Genomic DNA, 24425 nt, shown 5'->3' on the forward strand with positions numbered 1-24425 from the left:
GCTATCAGAAGCCATAAGATAAAATGCATGGGAAAACGAAGATAGTCCGAAACAAAACCGAATATTACACCCTGATTACATTAAACGTGAACATTTTTCAAGCTTTTGCAGAACTTTCAAGAAAATGTTGGTCTTGGATAATCATTCAAACTAATTTTTATAGTGACCTGTTTGATTTATCAATCTAAGTCGCCTGCTCACTTAGCTTCATAAACTGTCACCTTTCATACTGGAAATTATTCTTGCTCATTGTTTCCATGAACCTTCATTTTTAGTATGCCAGCACCTACATGTGCATAAGAAAGTATAGGCTGTGTGGTCACGTTCAGTGCCTACCTATAGAATCATTACCGTAATTATTTTGGACATGTAAAAAAATAAAATGTCTTACCTATAATGTAAGTTTTAAAGCTGAGTTAATCTTTCCAGAATGGTTAAATGCTCAAGTGAGCAATGGTGCTTCAAAATTATAGAAGACATTGCTTGTTTAGCTGAATAAATACTGAGGTGGTCGTAACTGTTACTTAGTTTGAAGGAAATAATTCATTTGGCAGCCAATTGAGAAATTTGTAAAATTTGTAAATGAGAAACAAGAGAATTTCCTAAAAAGAGTGTTCGGTATGCATAAACTTCTTGTCTTGTAAGTCCTAACAAAAAGGAGAAACGAAATAAATTTCGTTAAATAATGTATAATAGCGACCATAAAAATATTTTGCTTCAGTGGTAAGCAAAATTAAATTCTGTGTTTTGTTGTTTTAAAAGTGTGTGTGCATTAAATCAAATAGTATAAATGCCTGTCTAGTTAAAAATATAAAGCTTATGTACATTTTTTGTGCGTCACAGGTAAAACCAATTTGTGTGTATTTCTACTAAACTTGTTTAAATAATCTGTTGTCGTTTACTGTATCGGATTTGTAAAATTATTTCTATTTAAGCATTTGTTTCTCTTAAGTACCTCTCTAAAGGCCATCTACATACTTTTAAGATTGTTGGACTTTTCTGCAAACAGTTTTGAAAAAAAATTTGTGATGTAAAAATATTTGTGTTTGAAATGTCTATTATACCGTACAGTTTTTTTTTAATTTGTCTTTCTTGGAAGTAAATCGTGCGCACGTTGGTTTAATTTATAGTGCTCTTTTTAAATTTCTTTGTCTTTTATAACATAATGAACATTGTCTATTGGTGTGAAACAAAATGTATGAATTACATGTGAAATAAATACATGTTTTTTAATGTGAAATTATGTAACGATTTCTTGTATAGTGCCTTTTTCTACCACGTCCAAATAAAATATATGCTACCTGCATGATAACTCATTGCCATGACACAAGTGAAACAATTATAAAGGAGATTTTTCCATCTTATAAAGTCACGAACACTTTTTTTTTTAAATAATACATAAGATGTATGTATTTCGAAACGCTTTTACAACTATCATTGACAGATGCGAGTTATAAAAAATACATAACATCGATTCGGGAAATATATTTAACTTCGGCAAGATTTGTTTGCAGAATAAGGTAAGTTAATGTTTCTTGGAGGATATGTAACGTTTAATATCCACGTGACTTCGAAAATTACGATGTAATGTCACTTTTCCCATTTCATGTAAAAGTTTGTGTTTTTAGCAAAAACAAAGTAATGCATTTTATCTTTTTTTTTACTTATGAACTACTAAACACGCGTAAAAAATATGCTACCATTACGATAAACATACTTTTCGCGTTATTTGACATTTGAGTTGAATGAAACGTGTGTAGCCACTGTTAGCTCGCGCGGCGCTCCGCTCCTACGGGGAAGGCAGGCAGGCAGGTAGCAATGCTGTCGAGACATCCCGACCCGTACCGCGCCGTCATGAGGAGGGAATGACCACGGAGTGAGGGAGGGTAAACCGAGTCTATCCCCTCCACCGACATCATTTCGCCAGGACGCGCTCCTAGTAGGCCACTCCTCCAAGGCTAAACTCCGCCCAGGCTAGAGGTATTTTGTGCTGCTCGCGCCGGATTCTGAGTAGCCGCTTCCCTATATACCACCTATATACCACCATGCAGTTCGTGATTGAACTAGCCGGAGTACCCTGCGCTTCCAAAAGGCAGCCTGCGAGCAGAACACACTGCCACATGCGTGCGCCACTGTCGTTCCAAAAACCCGTAGCCATGGAATCGAAGAAGGCATAAACAATGCAATGATGACATTACATCGAAGCTTGCTAAGATTTTGTGGTGTATTACACCTCCGCCTGGGAGACATCTAGTACAATGGCCTTTCAAAAACTAACCGCCCCTTTTTAATATGAATGAACATGGGAGCTCATCTTATATATGTTGCGCTTGGTTGTGAACAAATGTGGTTTTATTGTTATACATCTCCGGCTTCCCGTGATCGTAGTAAGACAAAACTATATACCAGTTTTTAAGACAGATCATAAGCTTTTGAACACAGAAGATTTTCATCAAAATCGGTTCAGTGGTTTTTGCGTCAACCTCAAACAAACAAACAAACAAACGGATGAACTTCAGTTTTATAACATAACTGAACACAAATAAGACGATGTCTGTTGTCTATTGGTTACGGCCACATTTTATCTTCTGGTCAGATTGCATGAGATTGGGTCGTTTTAATTTTTTTTTTTTTACTATTGGTCTCTTGTCCTTCAGGGTGTGTAAAAACTATACCTATGGTCCAATGAGGACGCAGTACAAGTTTATAATTGCATAATTCCAGCCTATCTCAAGATAATAACACGAGTTTTCCAGGTCTCTAGCTTTGGGCCAGTGTGAAATCCTCAATAAATAATCATCGAATCCCAGGCTATCCGGTTGAGAGTTACGCAAGTCAGCAGCCATGAACCCCGAGTGCGTGGAGTCTACTGTGGAGTGGGGATTGGAAAATTTCGCGTTTTAAACAACCTCTAGGATAGACTCCACAGTCCTCTGTACACTCGGGTAAATTTCACGTGTTCATTGGCTTCCGATTGCTGAGACGTTTCATTTTGGGAACCTGTGATTCAGTAATTCTTTGGGTGACGAATTTTCGTTGGCCAAGAGTATGCCCTACATACCTTTTGCCAATAGCGGGAACAGTTTAGAAGTACACACAAATTTGAATTCTATCCTATCACGAAACGGATCTGCGAATTGGTCCTGTCCCCTACTATGGAGTGTATCCTGAAAAAAAAAAGTATTTGAATTCGCGGTTTTTTTTTTCCTATCCAAGAAACCAAATCAAAGTTATCGAGGAAGCAATGGGTTGTGGCCTGCTGTAATAAAATGACCCGTATTCGCCCAGCAGTTATTTCCAAATGCTGCACCGATTAGAACTCTGATATTTCGAGTTTCTCCCAAAACGCTGAACAGCTCAAGATTTTATGGTCATGGGAAAACCTAATTATTTATTGATTGATAAATAATATATCTTAAAAAAATACTTTTAAACGAAGACAACATACGAAGGTTAAGTACAATACTTGATGATTTAATGCTGTCAGTAGATCATATGATTAACAAAAAAAATATTTAAGTTCATAAAAACATTAAATAAAGAATTTCTTAGCAGAATAGCTTTTTTATTGTAAAAATTGGATGTAGTTGGATTATGAATTTATTCAAAACATGTGCAAAATACACGAAATATTTTAAACAAAACGGCCATGCCATTGAGAACGCATTTACTTCTGCGCAGAATTGTTGTCATCTGAGCACCGACAACTAATGTGTACCTGAAATAAACTCAACCAATCACGAAATAAAAAAAAAACCACGTGATTTACGTTTTTAATACCCAACTAGTCACGAAACATTTTGCTACTGATGGCAAAGGGACCTCCAAAATAGACGTGTCTTCGTTTGTGTCGCTGGCCAGTGGATAAGTAGGTGCATGTATTTGTTTTTAGCGAGAGAAAAAAATCTTACCGTCCATTGGACTCCAATAAGGTATGCTACCGCCAGTTGCTTCTTCCTTGTGATTGAAGGCCGTCTACAAGAGAAGCAATGCCTAATTTGGACCAGGCCATTCAAGACGTGTTTTTGCTTCCGCGCTGGATGGCTGCGTTTCGTGTAGCAACGGAAAACACGTATCACAAAAGAAACTCAGACGATGCGACATTGTTTTAACTCTCGGCTAGTCTCGAAATATGCCCCAGCGGGTAAGTAAACGCAGGCTTTCAATGAACACTTAACTTTGATCTGGACGACCGCCAGATCGACATCATGAAAACGCATTGGACGTGGGTGGCTTTCAGAGTGACCTCGTTTCAGTTTCCAACCCCGGCAAAGGAGCTGTTGTGCTGTCGTCGCTCTCTGACTTTACATCACGAGCGCAGCGCGTTGTGGACACGGCCGATATATCAAGTTGTTTTCCAACTTGTATAGTAGAGACCTGAAAAATTCGCGGGTTCATTTCGTGTCATGCTAAAATTAAAATAATTATACCTTAGTGCTGCTTCTGTCATTGGTTCACTGTTAATCTGGAGGACTGAGGGCCAATTAGAGACCCTCACTCATAGAAGTGTCGAATCACAGGCCACCCAGTCGAGACGACTCACAAGTCAGTAGTTGGCATTTGCTCGAGTGTGTAGAGGATATTGGAGTCTATAGGAGGTCATTGAACCCGCGAATTTTTCCGGTCTCTATGTATGTGTTTACATTCCTGCGCTAGGTCCCACACGCCATTTTTTTTTTGCGTGTAACACTTTAGTTCTTGGTACACGGCATTTGGTAGGAGTAATTTCGTGAAAGGAACGGAAGTCGCATGGAACGGAAATGGGTAACCACGGTCCTGCCATCTGTGGCGGATGGCGCGAACCAAAGTTCGCAATTCCAAAGGGAAAATTGTTAGTGTTAACTGTTTGATGAATTTTAACACGATGGGCAGTATTTCAATAAAAACCAGGAGTTTAGTATTCTTTTTTCTCAAGTCTTTTTCGCTTTTATTGGAGCCGTTTCATTATATAGTTTAAAATTTATTTCTGCAAATCGAATGATTCGACAGTTGACGCAGCTTCCCCAGCAACGAATTCTAGCGGTGGGTGTAGAAACTACGTGTGATTCGCATCAATAAATGTAGTTAAAAACACCATTTTGTATATTTATCGCGTTCGGCATTATTTTTAAGAATTCTGCGATAATTTTAGTGTCCGAGTTTCGTATTATAAGTTTATTTGCGACATAAAAACGTATGAATTTGTTATTTGCCCGTTACTGGGGTTAAATGTTAAAAACCTCTCGTGAGTTTTTTTTTTTTTTTTTTTTACCTCATTACTTTTATTCAAGGACTATATATAAAATTTTAACTGGATAATTCTCCCTTGCATTTTTCATTCCGCCACAAATATTTTCAACAGATATTCACTTAGTTGTTATACCATGAATGTAAAAAGGCGCATAAGTCTTTGTAATCAACATATTTGCCACCAATGATATTACAGTACGTGAATATCTGTCGAAAACCTGTGTGGTATAGCAAAAAATTCAAGGAAGGTATCGAATTAAATTTTTATAAATAGCCCTTAAATAAAAGTAATGACGAATCAACATGGTTTGTTAGACCAAGCCTTAAGGAGAGGGTGGTAAGTTTTTAAAACTTTTTTTTTTTTAGTGAAACTTCTTTGCTGCGGGAACTACATTTTCGAGCGATACGAAAATTCCGATCGCATGGGGGGAATAGTTAGGTACCGGGAGAGAAGGATACGGCAGGGGAAAGGTATAAATGACGCAGCATACTTGCACACTTGCATATTTACCCAGTTTTGCACACTTGCATATTTACCCAGTTTTGCACACTTGCAACCTTGCACACTTGCACACTGTATTTTACTTGCACACTTACATACTTTCACATTTGTGCAACAGCATAATTTAGCGCTCGCCTACTTTCATATATATATATATATATATATTATATTTTTTTTTTTGACCTCAGACCTTAGCCAAAGTGAATCATGTTTCCTATACCTAATAATATAATAAGCAAGAAGTTTCACTACTTTCGCGCGTGGACTCCACGCACACACTTTTCTTTTCCTTCGACTAAATGTTGCGCCATATTGGTCAGACGCCGAAATCATTCGCATTGTGGAAACAAATCAATTTTTTATTTAATGGAAGGGACTACCCTCAACATCGGAGGTTCTAATTTATACTTTACTAAACATCATCAGTAGAGGCACAAACACTTCTCAGTTTAGTTTCACTCCACCCAAGCCTCCTGGAGTGTTCGCTGGTCGACAACACGTTCACATCCTTCGGCGGGTTACACACAGGTGATTGGCTAACCTCCAGCTCTCCTGTTTCATGATTGGCTCAAGCTCGTCAAGTGCGGGTCAAGAGCACATACAATATTTTTTTTTTCCTTTTCTCCATTTCATGCCACATAATCTTGGGGCGTGCGTGGGGTAGGGATGAAAGATATATACCCCTTACCCCCCCCCCCCCCCGCCGTCAAATAAAACGACTCTATAAAAACCTATCATTCTCAACAAAAAAATATTATGAAAGAATTTGAAAGCAAACGGTGGTAAAAGTGTTTCTATTCTCCTCCCTGCACCCCCCCCCCCCCTCCAAAAATTAAATTTCTGCGTTCGCTCATGTACGCACTTTTTTCTAAGCGGTTTCTTTCTTCAGAGTAAAACGACATTAATATTTTGTTGTAGGATATTCAGTACCGATTCCAATGTGTCTGGCCCTTGAGGCAATTTAAAAAATAAAATAAAAAATTGGCCATCTCCGCTGTTACGGGTAGCACTCGTCGTTTCCGTCAAGTCAGCTAAACCACAGACGAACACGAACTGGTAGGAATGGCTTCCTCTGCTGCTTGCGAGTAGAGCCACTATCATCTAGCGCAGAGGCGGGGCTCCGGACCCCAAGCCTGTGTTTTTACATTTTCATTTCGCTTGTTTGTCTGGTGTCCTGCTGTAAAAATGGACTTTAACGGCAAAAGGAAGAAAATTAAAAACAATATTAGCACGTAAACTAAAGAGCACGTCAGTACAAATTTCAATTCATGATTTCATATCATAAAAACTTATGAAATGTTTATTGCCACGTAGGTGTAATAACGAAACTCCGCCGGAATTGGATTCTAAGCATAGGTGAAATTTATCACGATTGTAGGTATATCATCAGGATTTATTAAGATAAATTAGCAAATTGTCGAAATTTAAGTTCATGGTTGACTTAAAAATTTTGTTTTGAAGAGTTTTTTTTTTAATTTTCCAGGGAGGGACCTGGAAAGTATTCATTTGCAAGTAAATAGCCCAGGGCCCCGCGAAGTTCAGGCCCGCCACTGATCACGTGAATTCAACTGGGCAGCAAGGTGGACTTGCAGAAACACGTGCATCTGCACCGGCCGTGATGTTGGCGACCCTGGGTCAGTTGCGAGCGAGGAGGAGGAGGAGGAGGAGTGGTCCGCCCGCTCCCGTGCAACACCCCGCCAAAAGGACGCGACCTAGTTATCCGCCAATGAACATCGCTCGGAAGGCTGGATCACGCGTGGAAAGTCGAGTCCGACCAGGAGTGGCTCTTGTTATGAGCGTCGTCCGAAAAAAAAAAAAAAAAACATGTCAGTTTTAAAACGTAGTGAAAATCGATAAACCTGTAAAATTTTGGCCCGTTGAGATCAAACCCACGACCCTTCGCACTACTAACACGACACTCTAACACTCTTTTTTTTTTGGCTCGTTAGTGATTATATATATATAGGTACATTAGTTACACTGACTTCGACAAATTTGTGACAATTTTTTCAAACGATACAAAATTCACAACCCATGCCTCACTCGCGACTCGAACCCAGAACCCTCACACGCCGAAAGCCGCCTTACATACAATCGCGCTACGGAGGTCGGTGATAACTGAGCTAGTTTAGGTTTCCGGACCGTTTGGTTCTCAAACCATTCAGCCAATCGCTGCCCTGGAACAAATCAAATGTTTCACTGTGGCGGCCGTCCGGCTAGGTCGCAAACGGCGTTCAGAGCCCCGGGTGTTAAGGGCGTATGTGCCGTTCCGGGTCGTTATTTGTATTTACGTTCCACACGGATAAACTTGCCGGCTTTTTGAGCGGCTGAATTTGCACAAAATTAAAATACACATATATAGCATACTTTTTGCATAATTAGCTGGTTGCCAAAGGGTTTTTTTTTTTTTTTTTTTTTTTACGGTTTTGTGCAGTATGGATAAGGAGAATGAAATGTAATCTAAAACTGAAACTTTTTAACTGGAATGTCAGTTTTACTGACTGCAATGTGATATGGTCTCATTTCTGTCAGGAAAAAAAATACGTAGCCTTTTAAAATACTTAAACTTTTTTATGATTTTAAAAGACTAATAAAACTAAATTTTCTGAAATAAATTTAAAAACATACCACGCAGTAGCCACCAGCATTGTCTTTAAACACAAAAATTTTCAGTTATTTATTGCAATTGGTTCTCCTTAACCATACCGCACAAAAATTTTCAAAATTCAACTTGGCTAGTTAATAATGCAAAGAGTATACGATATATATATATATATATATATATATATATATATATATAGAGAGAGAGAGAGAGAGAGAGAGAGAGAGAACAAATATTCTACAAGTTTAACCGTGTTAGTCGTAATAAAAAATATTGAACCGAAACGGGACATATACCCTTAACACGCCATGCACAAACCGCTCAAGATTTCTTGAACGTGTCTGATTGAGAAAAAGCATTTGCAAATCATAGCTTTTGCCAATACAAATTTTGTTGTGTGATTTCGTCTTTAAAATATATATATATATATATATATATATATATATATATATATATATATTGACAATGAAAAAGGCTAAAACTGATGGCCTCACGTTGTTTTTATGTATGAAATATTCTCAATCTAGTAGCCATTGTAAAAGGTATAGGGTAAGTGCAAGGAGCCTTTCGTCTATAAAATTCCTTCGTAAAAGTATAAGGCCACACAACTTAAGGTCCCATAGAGATGTGTTCCCGACAAGAAGGCTGCACGGCAGTTCTGTTTCTGGCGCGTAGAGGCGTAGACACGTGTGATGCGCGAGCTAGTGTCACCCTTAAAGCTCCCACGCCTAAAGGGGGTAGTATCCTAAGTTATTTTACTTCCAATATGTAGTGTTGTTGCAAATGAAGTTAATACTACATATTCATTTTTTTATAACATGTATTTTTTACCAAAACAAGTTCTTATTTAAAGTTTTTTTTTTCATGAAGTTAAGAGCTAACTTTTATGTCAGTCGTAGCATGTACTGAAGGCATAAAATCATGTGGTAGTGTGACATTTTTATTTATTAAACTATTAAAAAAATAAAAATAGTTTTAATACGAAGGCCGTTTTAGTCCAAAACTGTAAACCACATTCTTTCATTACATGCTGAGACTGACATTAAATTTTACCTTTAAGTTCATAAAAACCATTAAACAGGGACTTGTTTAGTAGAAACAACTTAATATAAATAACTAGCTGCAGTATTCGGCGTTGCCCGGGCTGAACACAGGGTGTTATACTGTTCACGAGTTAAAGCTAAATGAATAGCACTATTTATAATAGTGTGGTGGGCATAGAGAAAAGACACACAATTGTTGTTTGTATGTATGTGACCTATGATTTTCTGTTTAACCACGGCGATCTCGGTTGAACGGTTTGGAAGTTGATGCGCCGCAGCGACATCTAGTGGCCAGTTACAAAAAAAAAAGGATAGCACAAAATCCTTCTCCATGAAAAAAAAAACACATGTGCCAACTTTCATGGCGATCGGTCAAACGGTGTCGGAGTTTATCAAAGCCATACAACCAACAAACTATTATATATAGAGAGATTAAACATGTTTATAATTATTATGTATCCATGTGAGAAAACACGAAATATTACAAGCAAATTAATTTAGGATACTATCACCCCTTATTTTTATTTCAGGAAAATGTTTAGTGACGTGGAATTATCCGAAGAAAAATAAAAAGCGTGGATGCATTTACGCCGGAACCAGAACCAATCAAATTTTTAAAAAAGAAAGAAGAAGTTCACCGGAACGACCAGTGGTTGTAGCGCTCGAAAGTGAACCGAGGCTTGTTATTATTATCTAACTCCGTCCTCGCGCGCCGAGTGACAGCGGAATTAGCGGTTCACCCGGCCCGGCCGTGATACATTAGTGAGATCCGAGATAACCCTTGGAGGCCAATCAGCGCCGCGGGGCGTTTCGCGTCGTGCAAGGCAAGCAGCTAGTCGAAGAACGCAGTCAGCGTGTCCGCTTCCTGTTTATATATGTATGTATGTATATACATACAGCCATATAGGTATACTACGGATGGGCCAATCAAATCATCATGACCTCAAATACCAACTTAGAATTCGAAGGAATTGATATTCGTGGAAAAAAATATTTCGAAGAAAAATATGAGAAGTAGTAAGGTAAATTGAAAATTAATTAATTAATTAATTAAACAGCACTGATAACCTCTGAAGTGTACTAAATCGTTTTTTTTTCTCTCGATTTTATATAAAATTACAATATGTATTGATTCTGAAAACTTGGTTTGTGAAACAACCATTTAAAGGGTAGAATGTTTTAATGCCATATTTAATGTTTTCCGTTAATTGTACATTATCTTATTTTTTTTTTATCCTTGATATGTAGATTCGGATTAGAAGTTAGAGGTACTCTCTGGGACTCGAAATCGAGATTCGGAGTCGATAACATTGGGTTTCGACCCATCACTAATATAAACATATGTGGACCCGGGGTCGAAAAGGTGAATACATATATATATATAATACATATACCCAAATTTAGTGCGGTGCAGTTTTGTATCAGAGTCTAACAATTCACAACTCTTCAAAACATTTTCTTTCAAGTATAAGTACTTGTAGAGTAGTAAAGTAATATTTTCAAAAAAAATTGGGAATCGAAAATAAATTCAACGAAAAGAAGAGTACGTTCTTTAAATGATTCATGCAATGGGAAATTTGGATTTATTGCAGTTTCTTGGACATACGCCAACTGCAATAGCATATGTCCTAAAAACTGCATTAAATCAAGAAAAGAAGAGTAACCCGGGGAAAATTTATCACATCTAAAGTTTTTCAGTTAAAAAAATGTACAACTCTTATGCTCTAATGTAGTTCCTTCGTCTCCTTAGTTTATATCGTATTCTTTAAAACTGCCAAATTGGAAATATACCTCGCCCCCAAAAACATCTGCCACAGGTACATGACGTATTAAATTACAACAGCGATTACGAATGACACAATTATTTAACTATACCATAAGTATTTAACTTTTAAAAGTATAATGAGCTAGATTCCTTGCCTTATCGGTTAAAATCAAAACTGTGGCAAGTTATTTGAAATATCCAAAAAGTAGAGATTGGTCTGTTTTTGCTTTTATTTCCAACATGTCATATTTTGTTTTATTCTAAGGACGTGTTCAGCAAGAATATATTTGCTATGAAACATATTTTACAGTTCCCACAAATAGTTTATACCGTAAGAATATTTAACACAATAATAGTAATTTCTAAAGTCCACGTATAAATTCCTTCTTAACCAAAATTAATATTTTAAAAATTACTATATAATGGCTTTTGGTACCTACTTAGAAAATTTTATATAAAGCAAAATAAAGGCGATAACAATGTTTTTTTTTTCTGAACTGCTATTTTTTTACATAACTTTCTTTACTAATAACAATTTTTAAACAAATCACCGTATATTTGCGAGTCATTTTTTTCCCTTCAAATATACAAAAATGTATACAAACTCCAGTATTTCACAAAACCTTAGGTAAACGTAACTTTCACTACTGTAGCATAAGGAATTTCTAAAACTTAAAATTAAATTTTTTTTAACAAATCATACTTAAAACTAGGAATGATTAATCAGTTATTTAATAGTGTATTATTAGATATTTTTTTAGAATTATTAAGAAATACTAAGTAATTTTATTAAGAAGTTTGTAACCAAAACGTATCATCCTAAATCGACTGATGGTCTTAAAGGTTTGTAATAGAACCTGTACATCTATTATGTAATTTTTATTAAGTAGTTACCACATACAGTGCAGCAGGTACAAAATAGAAGCTTCATACTTAATATATTTAAATATATAAATTAGCGAATAAACATGATTTGTTTGGTAATATAAAAATATAACTTTCGTAATCCTAAGCTCACGCAATAAAAAAAAAACACCTTTCTCCTATTGGAATTGAGTTTGTATATTAGGGCAAGGCTAAGCTTTCAAGGCTTCAAAATCAACTGAACTATTCGGAGTGAATTATAGACCAGGTGATTACAATGATGTTGAATATATGTAGAATAAACCAATAATAATGATCCTTCTGACTAACGTGTTATCCATACGCACAGTACGTGTGTTTTCTGCAAGCCATAAGACAAAAAAAAATTTAAGGTTGGTTTTATTAAACGTATATGGTATCCTCGGTAATGTACGTACATACTCTGAGCTAACTTAGCAGAGTAATGACATTTCTGCAATAGTTTACAAGTAAACAACAACCAAACTTCAGTACCGTATGCAAAACATTCAAAAACCATATTTCGTAATACATCTTTCTGTTGTACGAACAATATCGGACATATCTAAAACACACGTCGCAAATGTGGTTACGTGCGTAAGACACGTAATGTAGGCATAAACTTCATTTACATGAGTCAGGAAATGTTTCTGTCGTGTACAAGGCGAGAAACTGGACATATTTTATGGGGAATGCTATATCTACAATATACACAGCTAATCAGAGGCATTGTGTATTGTGTACCGTGCAACACGATCGCCTATATGGCATTCCACATAACAGGGACCCAGAGTACATATTACAGAATTATTTCCTTACCTATATCCTTTGGAGCCAAAATTTTAAAGGGTATTTTATATGCAGTCTGTGTATAGCACATTCAGCTAATGTTGTGGTAACAACATTTTGATTTCTTAAACTCAATATTTTTTCTCAGTGTACAAATCCTAATCGATCCATCTAACATAAATTCTTAAACTTAAGTGGATTATGGGAAGAAAAAAAACCAGCTTCGAACATTTCTTCACATTTTGACGTGACAACATCTAATAAATCGATGAACTCCGGCTGCACGCACGAAAAAGTGTCCCGTATCGCACATTGTCCCACTACGGATGTGTCCTGTTATGCTCATTGTACGCATGCGTGGCATCTCTCTTCCACTCTATTAGAACAACCATCGATTTGCCTTTCAATCATGTTTTCGTCGTTTGAATTATTAATATTATGTAATTTAACGATCGTCCACCGATTTTCAGCACAATCGGTACGGTTATTTAAAAGTAATATTGAATTTTCAAATACGTTTTTGTACGAACAATGGTGTTTTACAGTTACACATAATAATTCAAATTACACCCGGGATCTTTTGCACAATGTTTTAAAAAAAATTGTAACACATTATAAATAAGTTTGGTGTATTTGGGATGCGTATTTGTTATAAAATCGTATTATAAATACGAAATAATATTATTCCCCTACGGTGCTGTCATCTACAGTGACGGACGTGAACCGAACGAATCGCGCTATCTATCAGCTTCCGCGACAACCAGGCACTCGTTAATACATATTTTCCTTTCTTTACCGCGAGGGGCGTTATTATTAATGAATTATAAATAAATGTTCGTGCCCGGGGCCATTATTGCATATCATTTTGAGCACTGGAAGACATAAAAACGTAAAATATTCTCGACGAATTTTAATCTCGGCCCCTGCGCACGAACAAACTTCATCGTTAAATGTGTAATTTAATTGCGAAAAAGCGTAAAACATTCTCGACGATCTTGAAGTTAAATAGCAAACATGTATAAAAGTTATAGTTAAAATAATCTCTTCGTTAAAGTAATAAACATAATTGAATTAATGAGTGCAAATAAAAGTAAATTTATCAATTAAATTGTAGATTTCATTTCACTCCTTCTTTGTATCCATACAAAATAGTGATAGTTCAATAAAAATGATTCAATTTTATCCACAAAAGTATTAGCAATCATTTCATCAATGTTTTGTTATGACGTCACGTTAAACTATCGTCCGTAAACCGACTTTACAGACAACCAATTTTTTTTATATTTAGCGTGGAGCAAGCGAGCTAATACTTGAAAGAACAATATATTCAAAATTATTTCTGCTACAAAATAAATTCGCTTGCAGACCTTCAAAGATCTTATATAATCGGTAACGTTACGTTAAAAGCCACAAATCTCACCCAAAAATATTCCAATGACCTCAACAAATTAAAAAAAAAAGTATACTCGATTCTTTCAATTAAATATAACCCAGACGCTCAGTGTTCGATCTTAAAAACAATAAAAAAATGTTCAAAGACGTACATTGTAAATTCAAATCCAAAGGTTTTATTCTACATGTTTGCAATTTACAATTTTGTTTGGTTACATTGGCATTCCAGCACTAATTGCTCTTGCCAAAATTACATGTGGTTTCATAATTTAATTTACATATCAAAACATTACACTAAAATAAAAGGAAAATTTTTAAAAATCTTTCAAAAACATACATCAATCAGCCTTGGGATAGGGCGATAGGCCATCGGTCGTATGGATGTTTTCGAACCTCTTTTTATCGCTTATGAACCTGCAGACAAAGTTTGTCTGTCGAATCCAGACTCGCCTCTGCATAGCCACGGAACCGAAAGTAGGTCACAGTGGAAAGATTTCCAAATAGGCTGCACAATGAATTACGGGGCTTGTAGTAGTCCTCGGAGCTCCATTTGGGTAGATATGAGGAGACATTAAGAGCCACGCGGCCGAAATGGCATCCGCCCACGACAGTCTCCGGCGGAGCCGTGTACTGTTGTGGTAACACGCAAAGGTCAAGAATCCAAACGAGTTCCATTTATTGTATAGCAAGGAGGGAGGGAGAGCCCCGATTAAACTGCGCACCCACAGACATATGTTAAAAAAAATTGGTTGTCTGTAAAGTCGGTTTACGGACGATAGTTTAACATGACGTCATAACAAAACATTGATGAAATGATTGCATATTTTTATGAATAAAACTGAATCATTTTTATTGAACTATCACTATTTTGTATGGATACAAAGAAGGAGTGAAATGAAATTTACAATTTAATTGATAACTATACTTTTATTTGCACTCATTAATTCAAATATGTTTATTACTTTAACGAACAGATTATTTTAACTAACTTTTGTACATGTTTGCTATTTAACGTCTTCCAATCTGTGTTATTCTGTTAAGGATAGGACGATGATAAGAAAAGTAGGAAACGAATGGGAGTGTTTCAAGTTTAATGTGCCTCGAAAAAGTCAAATCGATGGTTGTTCCAATCGAGTGGAAGAGAGAGAGATGCGGCGCAAGCGTACAATGAGCGTAACGGGACAAAGCGTAACGGGACAATGTGCGTAATGGGACAATGAGTCATCCTTTTTCGCGCGTGCAGCCGGCGTCCATCGATTTATTAGACGTCACGTCAAAAAACGCACGCATTTGTGTGTGTAGCCTATAAGCGTAGCCTATACACACACTTATACGTGAAAACAAATGATGTATCACGTTTGTGTCATATTTGGTGTCCTGAATAACAAAAAAAAAAAATTTTAATGTTATAAATTTACATTAAGTGCAGTAAAGTTGATTCAAAGTAAATACACACCTGCAAAGTTCACGTTATTTCGTGGTATTCTAATAGGCTAGGCTCCACACACTTGTAAATAAACAATCAACGTCTTTCATTCATTTGGCTGCTACCGCATTGTATAACTTCCGTCCGGATTGCGAATGCTTGGGTCATATGAATTTTTTTTTTCTTCAGTTTTCTTGTATGCATTCTGGTGTTTCACGGCGCCTCAAAAGACTAATGATCCACCGGAATTGCACTATTTTTTTTTTTGTAAATGGAACAGAAATATTTCTATTAAATTACAGGTATTTGTAATTTTTTTTACATTTACATGAAAACTATTGTTATCACTACAAAATAGTGTTCGCAATATTACTGGGTTCGGATTCTCACCCGGTCATTATTAGTTTTGTGTGTGGTCCCATTGCCTCCAATAGTTCAAGTTATTTGAAAACCGTTCCCTGAATCGCTTTCCAGTATCAACTGCGCATAATAAAACAAATAAAAGTACATACATCGTATATTCCATTATAGTTTCCATGTTTTAAAAAATAAAAAATAAAATTATATGCTTGAATCATCAATTAAATATACAATTATGCTCTGATTTTCGTAAGAAATACTCAGTATTATCTCGAAAAACGTATTTAGTATTTTCAGAAATAACAGTAATCTTGCGTTGTAAAACGTTACAATATATTTCTTCAAACTATCTCGTGGCAACTGGTTTCCAAATGAAACGTTTGTAAGAGAACAGATTTTTTTTTTCTCCATGTGGTATTAAATTTGTACACCGGTAGGTAGCTGTCCGATTTAGACCGTCTCCAATTTAATGATAACGCGAATTTGTGCCCCCTTTCCCCCTCCCCGCAGTTATTATTTCACCTCTCACCCGTCATCCGTTCAGTATGATCCGTGTGTCGAATGTGGCTGACCAGCGTATCGAAGTACGAATCCCGTGTGAGCCAAGGAGGTATTAGTCTACCTTCCTACTTCTTACCTCCATGGTGTAATCCATGTATGTGCGTGGAGTTTTAACTGTGAGTCTAGGTTAGGTTTAGTTTGTAAGAAGCCCTCCTCTCCCCCCCTCCCCCCAAAAAAAATCACCTCTCCGTAAACGTTTGCCACAAAGGCATAAAAGCATCTAAGTCAACAAGACGTTAACCCCATACATAGTTTGAGCTAAGTATACAGTTTTTTTTTTTTAATTTTTAAATTAGTAAAAAAAATTGAAGATTTCTTTGTTATTATTTATATTTTATCGACATTTTTTATTTAATTTATATCGTGAATTATTCAACGTGTATTGTGTTTTAATGTTACCTTGTACTTTTCTAAACAAAATAGTGTCATTTTGATAATAATACAAGACATATTTTATTCTTTGAAAAAAAAATGGAAAACTAATTATTTTTTTTGTTTCAAGTATTTATAAGAAACTGTTATGTAAAACCTAGGTGAAAATAGAAGCATTATATTTTAAGGAAAATAATTCTTGATTTCAATTGATTTGACTATTTTTTTTTTACGTTCCACATACAAAAATAATAATATCAATAATATTTTAGGCTATAAAGAACTCTTCAGTAGTTTGACTTAAATTTGGTTCAAATTAAGTATTATTTCACCAATTGGCTGACATTTCGATCTTCAGGGTGTGCGTCCCATTTCATTATTTTAATGTAGGTTAAACTCCGTTTAACTTGTAGACCTGTTTGGTAGCTTATCTTACATAAAATTAATATATAAACACATTTATAGTTTACTTTTTACATAAATAACAGCCAAAGTTATATTTTTTTACGATTTAGGGGGCGTAAACAGTTAAACGTATTATAAAACTTAAACTTTATAAGTTTTAAAGGTAAAGCTTCTGGCTACTTTACGATATTGTTTCAATTACTTCCAGAAATAAAAATATTTAAGTTTATCCAGACTTTCAAACTTTTATAAAATTGTGGTTTTTAGCGGCATAATAAACTAAAATAACTCGAAAGAACAAGTAGCCACAGTAACGTGTCCTTCAAAGTCTAAATCTCCCAATTTTGTAATCAATTTTATTCTCATTTTTACGTCCAAAAAAAATGCATAAGCTGTACTTTTGGCAGTAAAAAGTATTACATTTGTCGTCTTGTGAAGAAAATATAATTTTTTTTTTTTTTTTTTACAAATCAAGCAGTTTGCAACGCGAATATAAAATAATGATCTGACGTGAAATGCGCCCCCCTTGAATGGGGTATTAACTTACACTTCAGCGTTAAGTGGTGTATCGACGCAGATTTCGTTCGGTCGTCTTCGCGTATTCATTCGGTGATAGGCTATAATTCAAACACATATACCTCTTAGATAATTTTGCTATTGGCTTACTGTTCATCTGGACGAATATCAACCAGTTATAAACCCTCAACCAAAGAAGAAGGATCGAATCACAGACAAACCAGCTGAGACGACTTGCAAGTCGGCAGCCAATGAACTTGCGTCATTTGCCCGAGTGTACAGGGGTGTGTGCAGTCTATCCTGAAGGCCATCGAAAACGCGAATTTTGCAGGTCTCTAGGCCCATGAAATGTTGTCCCTGCCTTACACGGCTCGTTCATCCTTGGTTTAGCGAGAACGTCCTCGTGGGCTGCGTCAAAACACGACCTTTGGCGTGCTCGACGCCGCTGCTGGGATACGACAACACACCGCGCGGTAAACAACTTCCCGTCGCGTCATTACAGCGGCGATGTTTACCCTCGCGCACTTCTCTAGACACGGAGGGGGGCCAAGACACGCAAACAAACCTGCGGTCTCAAAATTAGAACGGTATCCGGTACGAACAGTCCGGGCCATGTCTTCGGCAGTAAATATTTCAAATATGTACATAAGCTCGATGAGAACTTTCGGGAAGAACTTGCCGTCCCAGCAAGGTCGTACGCAGCCAGGGTGGAGCCATCCGTGCCTTTTAAAGCAACTCATTAGCAAGCTTAAAGTAACTAATATATGATTTCATACTATATTTGATTTTACATGCGCCATTGCGGTTTCACATCGTTTGTCGTGTAAAAAAAAAAAAAAAGAAATTCAAGAATGCAAAATAAGAAATAAAAATTGAAACACAGCGGAGAACAAGCCTAAACCAGCTGATACCAAAACACGTATCATGGATAACACACAGCGACGACGGCACAGACGAAAACATTTCAAACTTAAAATATCGGACAGCATAAGAATTACGTGGAAGGAAATTAGTAATGAAAAATATTAATAGCACAGACGAACACAGCGGGCTAGCAACGACGAGAACAGTTTCAACAATAACAATTAAGGGGTCCGCCTACCTGGGCACACATACGGTGTGCAGAGCTTCAGGAAAAACAACGCGATTTCAAAACTACTCAAGATATCCGAGTGGGGCCTATTTACGAATAGCATTTAAGAGTTCGCTGAGGACCGAAAAGTACTTTTAATTTTGGATTAAGTTTTTAAACTGTATTTTTAGAAGCGTTAAAATGCCTAAAACGCGTGTTTTCAGAGTAATTTTTAGGCATAAAACAATCAGTACAGATTCTTGAAAGTACTTAAGGGGCTTGCATAACACCTTTATCTTCATTTCTCCGCCATATAATGTTACGGTCACCGCTCAAATTTCACAGTTATCCTGTGACGACGAGACGAATGCGCGCCAGTTCAGAGACTTGCGCTTAGAGGCTATAGCGCGCTGGAAGCATCAGCGAGCGTCGCGCTTATCATCCCGCCTCACTAACACACACACACACCCCTGACGAGGCGGGCCCCTTAAGACAGACGGACCACAAACCTGGACAACGCAGCAAATACGCGAAGACGATGAAACTAAAACAGGCATTATGATCAACACTAGACCACTGTACCGACGAACGCTGTGGGTTTTCCTATGGCGAAACAGTTGCGACTTTTCGGAAAAAAACTGACATCTGTTCCCATCATCAGGCACAAGCGGTTTGTTTGCCACAGGAAACCCGCTATGTTAGTCTGTGCTCTCGTCATTGTGTTGTCCATAACACCTGTTTTAGTTTAACCGTTGGGTCCATCTGTTCGAGATCAGCTGATTTAGGCTTGTTCTCTGTGGATTTATGTTATCATTTTTATTTATCATTTATATTCTTGAAATTTTTTCCCATGACAAACAGTGCATAACTGCAATGGCGTATGTTCAAAAAAATTGTATTATATCAAAATTCCCTATTGCATTAAACATTTAAAAGAACGAACTAATCTGTGGCCACTGAACATTCGACATTAGAGAGTAACATTCTCTTTCAACACGAGTCACGACATAATCATAGACAGTGGTATTGTACGAATATACCTTTCATAAGTGGCACGTTGAATGAAAGTACTTAAAGGTCTCCAGATAGCCCAAAAATGCATTTTAGAACACCGTATTTTTAAAATTTTCCTCGTGTAGGATCCCTGGAACCCCCCTTGTCAGGGGGGTAGTTCCAAACTAGCCCATCCCCCCCCCCCAAGGAGGCCTATCAAACATTTATTCTTGAAGCTTCCTACGCCCCGCCCCCTCTGCCAAAAATCGTGGCTATGCCTATGCGTCTCATTACGATAAAAAAAAATGAAACCATTTGTAATGGCGGTTTATAACAGATTGTCGTCCCTATCATATGTGAAGAACTAAGTTTAGCCGTAAAAATATTTAATTAAATCAGCGCGAACGCCAACCATTAACTACCATAAATAATTATTTTAAATTATTTTGCTATATAACTGAGCGCCGATCTCACACGCCGAGTTGCTATTATTTCATTATCATTACTTATATGTAAAGGATTTGCCTGTAAATTCATTCCGATACTCTCTTACAGTTGTTGGGTAACAAATTTTCTCACCAGGTAGGCCTACTTAACGTTATTTTCGAGCTGTCAAATGTCACGCAAGGGTTCAAAATTATTAGCACTCGCGTGACTTTTTACCGCTATTAGATCATAGATCTAGTTAACATCTCTTAAAAAAATTTGAAACCAATCATAGAATGTAAAAATATATATCGTTATAAAACTACAGGGAAAGCCCTCAAATAATAATACAGACGAGAACAATTAAATAACCAACATGGAGTATAGACCGAGCCTTAGTACCTTTATACTAAACGTATAGACATACATTCTTGGCTTTTCAAAAAAAAAAAAAAAAAAAAAAAAACATTTAAAAAAAATTAATCACTGCAGAAACTTGAAGTGGCGACGAGCTAGAAAATTCGCAAAACTTCCGTTCACGGCCAGTTAGTTAAATCGATTTCATGTTTGTTTTAAGGCCTATGTAGCTTACGCCAGATTAAGTATTGGCATGATAATTTATTTGTGTTTGTAGTAATGTCACAGTTACGCAATTGATCTAGGTGGATGATAAAATGTGGATAAAAGGGATGGGAAATCGATATCATCACCCATCCTTTAATATTTAATGTTTTTTTTTTTACAAATTAATTAATTTGTTTTATCGGCTCCCAGTACTAGGACAATTAATACACATGAAATTATTACAAACACATGTGTGCATGTATTTATACACATACAGGTTACATACGTTTTATTTCATGTGTTATAGAAATTAGCCCTCCCCCCTTTACTCGTTAAAATTTATCTGATACCAAGGATGTTGGCGAATCAATTATGAACATTTTTAACAACCATTATGGCTTTATGCAAGTGGTTGTTTTCAAAAGGAATACACTAAGCTATGCTGAACAGCATCGCAAGCTAATGAAACAATTTAATTACAACCGCATCTCTCAAAAAGCCGGATGTTAGGGAACTGACCGTACTTTCGACTTCCGGTAGCCGAAGGGGAATAAAATAAATGTGGATTTCGAACAAACATTGTTGTTACTTGTCACCAGGAAGATTATTGGTCATGCGATGCCGAGCAATGAAAACACTGAACAACTGAGGTATAAGACGTTTTCATGTAATGGTACGGTTCAGTGCGGTGTCATGCAATGCTTTTAAATTGAATTCACATAGCTGAACGGTTAAATGTATGTAGGTTTTTGTTGCTAGGCTGGGTCTAGGATGTATACAAGGGCGTAACGGGAGGGGGAGGGTAGAAGTAAAAAAAAAAATTAAAAAAAATATCTGAAAATTTTATAAAAGGTTGGCTGTTGGTTCTTCCTTTTGTTATTGTGTATTTAAACATTGATTGGAAGCACTATTTGTGAAAACTTTAATCGTCAATGGGTTTTTGTAAATAATGCTCAAAATCTGATGTATGGTGTTCTACTGTATGTTTGTTTTTGTTATTGTATGACACTTCCCTGAAAGAGGTCGAATTATGAAAAAAAAAAAAAGAAAAAGAAGAAGAAGAAGAAAAAAACTCCCCCTTCCTCCTCTTCATTTTCAGCTGGATGCATTTGTACCGTCGCAGTATTTTGAACTCACCCGCGCTGCATGCACGCTCGCCGTTTGCAGTGAGTAGGTCGCTACCCGCCCGACACACGGGCCATTTAACTTGGCGACGAACCGCCAGGAACCTGCGCGCTCTCTGTCGGCGTCACAACACGACTACGTCGCGACCAGCGCAGCGGCCGACTGTCTGGCCCCGGCACCCGAGTTCCCTCCCCTCCCCCCAACAAAACACATCTCTTCCTGTCTTGCAGCCCGCGCCGCCGCGCCGCGTCGGAGGGGGAAAGTTAGTTAAGTTGGCAGGGGGATCCCGCCGGGCGGGAAGTTTCGCGGCTGTCGGTTGGTAACATACTTCGCGATTCAACTATTCGCGCGGGGAAACACCGGTTCGTTCCGAGGCCGCGTTCGTTTTCGTCCCATGTTTCGTTTTTGACGTGTACCATCTTAGCTCTACGCATACGGCAATTGGTAGGAGTAATATCGTGAATCTGTGGCGGATGGCGCGAGCCAAAGTTCACAAAGCCAAAGGGAAACATTATGATATTAAATGTTTAGTGAATTTTAACAAGATGGTCAGTATTTTAATGAAATTACTTGTTGAAAATAAGGTCCAAAGCCGGGATTTGATATTATTTCAAGTCCTTTCCGCTCTTATCGAAGCCGTTTCATTGTATACCGTAGTTTAACATTTCGCTCTGAAAACAGTATGATTCGATAATCGACATAGCTGCTGCCGGCAGCGAATTCTAGCGACGGGTGCGGAAACGTTAGAGTCCCAGGTAGGGCATGGGTGTAAAATTTGAATGTACTGACAGGAAAATATTCACGAAAGAAAGATAAAATTGGAACGAATAATGAATTTGTCTCTAGCAGTTTATATATATATATATATATATATATATATATATATATATATATATATAAAGAGAGAGAGAGAATATAGTGTTCTGTGCATTATCTGTCAGCAGCTGTATTTAATGTCATTATTTATTTAATAGTATTTGTACGGGGTTTTTTGGTGTATGTTTTCAACTATATTTTCTACATGTGTGTACCTGCATGGTAGATGGTAGGAATGTTGGCTAGGTTGGCTAGATAGGGAGGGGTAAAAAAGATAATGTTTATTTTCACAATCAATTGTAACTGAGTGAAATTCATGTATAATTGGGCTCATTGAGAGTGCATGAACATAGTCTATATAAAGCTACCACTCTAGTTCTGATCCAATCAAAACATGACATATTATTGTAATATTTTGTGTGGAAAAAATAACAATTGTTATATGGAAACTATGTAATAGTATACTTATCACAAAACCCAACAAATAAATATCAAATTTTTTCACAACGAATATTTCCATATTTGTCATGAAATGTTAAGTAGGTAACGAACAATTAATTGTAGCTTTTGGTAATTTTTATGAAACCGACATTGCCAATCACAGAAACAAAGGTAATATTGTTAGACTTTAAATTGTAGTTCAATTACAAGCTATTTCTCACGAACACGCGAATTTTAAATGTTGGAATGGCACTCGTGTTGTAATTTTTAAATGCAGTAAACTGGACATATTTTCAAACCCATAGCACATGAGTTTATATAAATAATGTTTTTGTTTTCTTTAGAAATAAATTATTTTCAATCAAATAATCTACGACTCTGTGATAGGCATACCTGCAGTATCAAATCGGCCCCCCCCCCCCCCCCCCCAAAACATCACTTATGTAATATAACGAGGTGAATAAATTATTGTTGGTTTTAAATGTAGCTAACTTAATATAACTAGCAGCCCTGCACTATTTTATAAATTTTAAACGTAGCTAACCTAACTTAACCAACCATCCACAACAGGGCCTCCATTTCGAACAAATCGAAGTTATAAAGAACAAAAAAAACTCTCAAATCTATATCGGAATTGTGATTCCGTCAGCAAAGGAGGTGGCGGAATAATTCCGACAGATAATTCCGCTAGTGAGCGTTCATGAATAGGGTTTAGCAAATCTCTGTCGGAATTAAGCTAATCAGCTAGCGGAATGATTCCAACAGTGTCAAGAATAGGGCGCCAGGACCTTCCATATCGTGTTGCCTGTTTTTATGACGAATTATCCTACAATTACTCTACACTTATTTTACTACAATATTTGGTTACCCCAACGCCAAGGCATGGAACCGCAAGGAGTAGGGGTTGCCCATTCAAACTTTGTTGTTAAATATATTTGATATTGTCACAAAACAAATGAATTTATTTTAAACATGCCAAGTTTCAAACGCTTTTTTTTTCTTCTAATTTTCATTGGTCAGAAATAAGTTGATAAAATTTGAAAAAAATATTATAATTCTTATCTGACATATTCATTTAAGTTAAAAATGTGGAAATGTTGGTTTATTCTTTCATTGTTGGCAATTTTTGAGTGTAATTGCATTC

General features: G+C 36.7%; 1 protein-coding gene across 2 annotated transcripts in view; it reads right to left on the reverse strand.

Annotated features, from left to right (window-relative positions):
* Window positions 1–22213, reverse strand: part of LOC134534857 (inositol 1,4,5-triphosphate receptor associated 2-like) — a 194679-nt gene extending 172466 nt beyond the window's left edge. The window contains exon 1 of one of the 2 annotated variants that reach the window (XM_063373495.1): window positions 22037–22213. In XM_063373495.1, coding sequence (XP_063229565.1) covers window positions 22037–22047 — 11 coding nt within the window. In that variant the 5' untranslated portion in view covers window positions 22048–22213. The remainder of the gene's footprint in view (window positions 1–22036) is intronic. The other variant, XM_063373496.1, reaches the window with a different exon arrangement.
* Between the last annotated feature and the right edge of the window lie 2212 nt (window positions 22214–24425).

This window comes from Bacillus rossius, chromosome 8 (genome assembly GCF_032445375.1).
Source record: "Bacillus rossius redtenbacheri isolate Brsri chromosome 8, Brsri_v3, whole genome shotgun sequence".
NCBI classification, from domain to species: Eukaryota; Metazoa; Arthropoda; class Insecta; order Phasmatodea; family Bacillidae; genus Bacillus; species Bacillus rossius.